Here is a 5,595-nt window from a genome sequence, read left to right as displayed (position 1 = left end):
GTGTGTGTGTGTGTGTGTGTGTGTGTGAGAGTGTGTGTGTGTGTGAGAGTCTGTGTGTGTGTGTGTGTGTGGATACATCTTTAAGTCCATCGTTCACATTAGCAGTCCAAACATGTCTGTGTGGATTAAACTCAGTGTTTCTGCTGTAGTAACATCAGTAGATTAAACACACACACACACAGCAGTGTTCTGTTCTCTGTGATCTTCTGCTCTCACTATCAACACTAGTACTAGAGATTGAGTTGAACAGCACTAACAAACAGCGACTCTCTGCTATAGTGATGCGCGGCGACTGCAGCAGATCTTCACAGGTATCCGTCTAACATTTATAAAGTTAAAGTAGGTCAGCGAGCAGCAGCAGGAGCGAACTCGACAGCCAAAACAGACCCAATCAAACAAACGCTCACAAAACGGCAGGAAACAGACGAAAATAAAACACCTCGCTGTTATTATTACACTGCAGGTGAACATTTAACCTGAAAACACGGAGGAGAAACTCAAACAACACCAGACACGCTCCTCATCTGGATCAAAGCATCTGATAAACCTATACAGTGCAAATGTAATGAGAGAGAAAACAAACAATTATTTTTCATGTTTATTCATGTTTTGTGACTATTTAATTTAATTTAATTAATACTAATAAAAACAATATTTAATATTAATATTATTATTATTAATAATAAAAATAAGAATCAGAATTTTAGAGCATTAATGCTCTGGTAATATTGCACCAAATATAAATTAAATCTTAAAATCTCAGAGCGAGTGTGTGTATGATGTGCTGGTGTATTCGTGGATGTTACTGTGGTTTTGCCGTGGGGTTTAGCGCTGTTGACCTGGTTACTGAGGAGAATAATCACATCTCCAGAGACACACACACCCTTCATTTCTCCTTCAGCATCACCCCAACATCCTCCTTTATCTCCGACACAGTTAATGGGGTCGTTTCATACATTTCATATCTTCCCCGAGCTCCTCTCATCACGTTCCTAGAGGTTTCATGCACCAAAAACGGCCATAATCGAGTTTCTGATGATCACCTTACACCCTCTTTCTGATCTGTACAATAAAAGACAGTCTGTTTTTGCTACTGCGCCTTGAAGACATCTATATGTAAATCATATTCGACTCAATTATTTTAGTTCTCCTGGTGTCCTACTTCCTCCTGTTTGGTGTAAATGTGCATGACCACGTGTTCATGTTTCAATTAACGCCAAGTCCATTTTGGACATTTTCTGAGAGTTTTGAGTCCTGGAAACTCACAATATGACCCTTTAAACCTTCAGAAAACATCCCTCGAACACAAGAATCAGCACCGAGCAACCCGCGCAAAAAAGCTCTCATCAGTCCTGAACACACAGTCTATACACACGCTAAACAGATTACTGACAGAGCATTCATCAGCAAACAAGCGTGAGAGAAAGAGAGAAAGAAAAGAGCAAAGCCGAGACAGAGGAGCATCCGGACAGAGCATCTGTTTTCCCATTCGAGACGGACAGATCAACACGACCACACTGACGTTTGGGTATAAAAATATTTGAGACAAATAGCGCTGGATAATGTTATATAACGCTCCGAGACGAGCAGATAAAAGCTCCTGAGACACTGAGCAAACATCCAGAAGAAGGAGCTTCATTAAGTGTTATTGACTCGCTGACTAATGAACAAACACGGCTGACGGCTTCATCTCGGTGACAAATACTCACGACAGCGAGAGCGTGAAGTGGAAGCGCTGCCGGAGACCCTTGAAGGTGATGAAGGTCTGCGGAGGGAAGTTCCTGGAGCTCATGTGGCAGAAGGGCTTCTCGAAGCCTCCGGGAGGACACTCGCACCTGAAGCCGCCCACCAGCAGATTGAGACACGTCCCGCCGTTCTTACACACGCCCTCGGCACAGCGGCCCGAGCGCGACGAGATCTCGCATCGCTCACCTGCCGGACAGACAGAGTTCATCAGTTCAGTTTGAACACAGAGATACATTTTATTGCTCAAATGTTGCTTATTTACATCTCACTTCATAGAGATCTCAGTTACGTTTCATTGAAGTATCAGCTTTGTCTCAGATGTTTCTCCTAAAACAGGCCCAACTGAAGCACTAGTCATCATCCAGTGAGAGTCTGATCATTTGGCGAGAAATGTTTGAGATCTCAGACTTTTGATTGAGACTTTGGGATCTTGAGCAAATCTGAGCACAGTTTGAGACATAGTTGAGCTGTCTTCCGAAACTCTAGAGGAGACACGTGAGATTAATGGGCTCTTTTTTCTCAGGAGAAACATATATGAGAAGCCACAGACTTTACAAATATCAATTTAATCTCCTGGAGAAACAACTGAGACAAAAGAGATCTAGTTTAAGATGTTTGCACAGCGGCCGGATCGCAATGAAATCTTGCATCGCTCACCTGCTGGACAGAGAGAAAGAGTTTATTAGTCTAGTTTGAAACACAAACAGATTTTAATGCACAAACGTTGCTCTTTTACATCCTCACTTCATAGAGATCTCAGTTACGTTTCATTCAAGTATCCACTTTGTCTCAGATGTTTCTCCTAAAACAGGCCCAAATGAAGCACTAGTCATCATCCAGTGAGAAGTGTTTGAGATCGCTGACTTTTGATCGAGACTTTGGGATCTTGAGCAAATCTGAGCACAATTTGAGACAAAGTTGAGATTTTACATTTCATTGAAATATCAGCTTTGTCTCAGATGTTTCTCCTGAAACAGGCCCAACTGAATCACTAGTTATCATCCAGTGAGAGTATAGAGATTATTGGTGAGATCAGGAGAAACACATGAGCCACCAGAGACTTTACGAACATTAATTTGATCTCCCGGAGAAACAATCGAGGCATTAATGAGATCTTTTTTGTGATTTTGCTTTCCAGTGGGGATTAATCTCAGAATGAAGTCTTTTTCTCTGGAGAAACATCAAGATACTTTGTTTGATTTCCATTTAATCTCACTGTGGGAGAAACAACTGAGATACTAAAGAGACCTCATTTGTTATTTTTCTTTCTTGTTGGGATGATTTACAATGTGTTTTAATGATTCTACTTTAACATACACAATAAATTGAGTGTCTCTCAAGAGGGTCATGAGCTGTATGAGCTGGTTTAAGCTGGTTCTTAGCTGGTCATGAGCTGGTTCTTAGCTGGTCATGATCTGGTTTGAGCTGGTTTAAGCTGGTTCTTAACTGGTCATGAGCTGGTATGAGCTGGTTTAAGATGGTTCTTAGCTGGTCATGAGCTGGTATGAGCTGGTTTAAGCTGGTCATGAGCTGGTATGGACTGATTTGAGCTGGTTCTTAGCTGGTCATGAGCTGGTTTGAACTGGTTCTTAGCTGGTCATGAGCTGGTTTAAGCTCGTTCTTAGCTGGTCATGAGCTGGTTCTTAGCTGGTTCTTAGCTGGTCATGAGCTGGTTTAAGCTGGTTCTTAACTGGTCATGAGCTGGTTTAAGCTGGTTCTTAGCTGGTCATGAGCTGGTACGTAGCTGGTCATGAGCTGGTTTAAGCTGGTTCTTAGCTGGTCATGAGCTGGTATGAGCTGGTTATAAGCAGGAACTAGTTGCTTAGGACCAGCTTAGCACATAATAATAATAATAATAATTCCTTGCATTTATATAGCGCTTTTCTGGGCACTCAAAGCACTTTACATAGAAAGGGGGAATCTCCTCAACCACCACCAGTGTGCAGCATCCACCTGGATGAGATGAAATGACCAGCTTAAACCAGCTCAAACCAGCAGTCATGCTTCAAAACATACCTAACCAGCATATGCTGTTTTTTTCAACAGGGATAAGATCTCATAATGACATTAAATTCATTAAACATCACTATACACTAGAGCAACATTTTCAACCTGATCTCCATTTCATCTCATAGCTCTTGAGATACAAGATATTAAAGAGATCTCATTTGTGATTTTTCTGTCCTGTGGTGATCAGTATCACTGTTTTAAGTTTAAGTTTACATACAACAATACACTTATTCAATAACACTTCACAAACAAAATTGACAAAAATTACATTCATTTAGTTTGTTTCTAATAAGAAAGTTCTCAGTTTGATCTCTATTTCATCATATTACTTTTAAAGAGAAAAACTGAGATTTCTATTTCATCACAGAAAAACTTAGATTTTCAAGAGATTTCAATTCTGAGTTTTCTTTCTTATGCTTGTGTGTGTGTGTGATTGTGAGAGAGAGAGTGTGTGTGTGTGTGTGATTGTGAGAGAGTGTGTGTGTGTGTGTGAGAACACAAAGGCGACACTGTTCGACACACAAAAGACGATTCGTCACGCTCATCATAACGGAAACATTTGTGTGCGTGCCAGTCGCTCCATCTTCCTGTTCACACACACATTCCCTGGGTTTGCGGCTGGTTCAGCGTGTGATGAAATATTGATGCGGTGTGTGTTGGATTCTCTCAGAAGGTCTTTGATGGGAAACGAGGTCAGAGCTTTAAATACGGGCTCCACATCAAAGAGCTCATCCATATTCATACACACACTCGACATGATCCTCCGAGAAGTTCAGCGTGAACCCGACAAAACTCAAGCAACCAGCAGTCACAGTCAGTTCAGGGTCAGCCTCGTTAAACCCTCGTTTACAGCCATTATCAAGTGACTAATGACCCGACGCTCCTTCTTCAATTCCAAGGGTAACGACGAGAAACCGGCGTCTGTCAAACGATAGTACGTCTCTGGAAAAGTAGTTTACTACCTTACAAACTACTAAGAAATGGTAGCTAGTTATCTTATTTATATTTAATTAATAATATAAATTTAACTAAATACAGTACAAAAATACAAAACAGTTTTTATGACTGAAACAAAACAATTTTACATTTTGACTCATCTTGACCCAATGTTCACAGTGGCGTTACACTGGGTTCATAGTTGAGCAATGAATCAAATGAAGCATATTAACGACTCACTATAATGAATCTTGAGTCAGGGTCATTCTATGGATGTGTGACTAATAAAACTAATCAGCTTATCTAACTGAACTGAACACATTAAACAGCAGTATTCAGTGTCAAAATTAATATCATCACTAGTGAATCGTGCACATTACGACCAGGAACGTGTTAAAATTCAGTATTGATTCATCTTGATTGCAGAAATACATACAGGGTTCACTGTTGAGCTATGATTCAAATCATTATAAACTTTGTTTGAAGTGATTCACTTCAATGAATTGTCTGGAATGGATTGTGTGATTATTGTCTCACTCACTCATTGTGGTCATAATTCAGCCCTACTTACAGCATAAAATACATTATCACTGCTGATTGTGATTCGTGAGCTGAAGCTCATCGTCACATCAGTTCAGCGTCTGCTGAGATCACATCAGTTATTAACACGGATTTTACTCCGCCTGTCTCTCTCTCTCTCTCTCTCCAGCAGCAGTATGAATGATTCATCTTATCAAAATTAACAGATCTCATGAGAGATGAGATGAGATGAGTCACAAACATGTTAAATAAGACTCATGTTCAATACACACACACACACACACTCACACACACACACTCACTCACTCACTCACTCACACTCACACACACACACTCACACACACTCACTCACTCACTCACACA

The 5,595-nt window shown here is 40.6% G+C and overlaps 1 protein-coding gene across 1 annotated transcript in view; it reads right to left on the bottom strand.

Annotated features, from left to right (window-relative positions):
* Window positions 1-5,595, bottom strand: part of LOC107574442 (cadherin EGF LAG seven-pass G-type receptor 2-like) — a 52,641-nt gene that overhangs the window by 21,342 nt on the left and 25,704 nt on the right. The window contains exon 5 of the mRNA XM_016260880.1: window positions 1,710-1,932. Within this exon, the coding sequence (XP_016116366.1) occupies window positions 1,710-1,932 (223 nt within the window). The remainder of the gene's footprint in view (window positions 1-1,709; window positions 1,933-5,595) is intronic.

This window comes from Sinocyclocheilus grahami, unplaced genomic scaffold, assembly GCF_001515645.1.
Source record: "Sinocyclocheilus grahami isolate Dianchi unplaced genomic scaffold, SAMN03320097.WGS_v1.1 scaffold2229.1, whole genome shotgun sequence".
NCBI classification, from domain to species: Eukaryota; Metazoa; Chordata; class Actinopteri; order Cypriniformes; family Cyprinidae; genus Sinocyclocheilus; species Sinocyclocheilus grahami.
The sequence above is the reverse complement of the archived record's forward strand: the minus strand, read 5'-3'. Positions and strand labels throughout refer to the sequence as shown.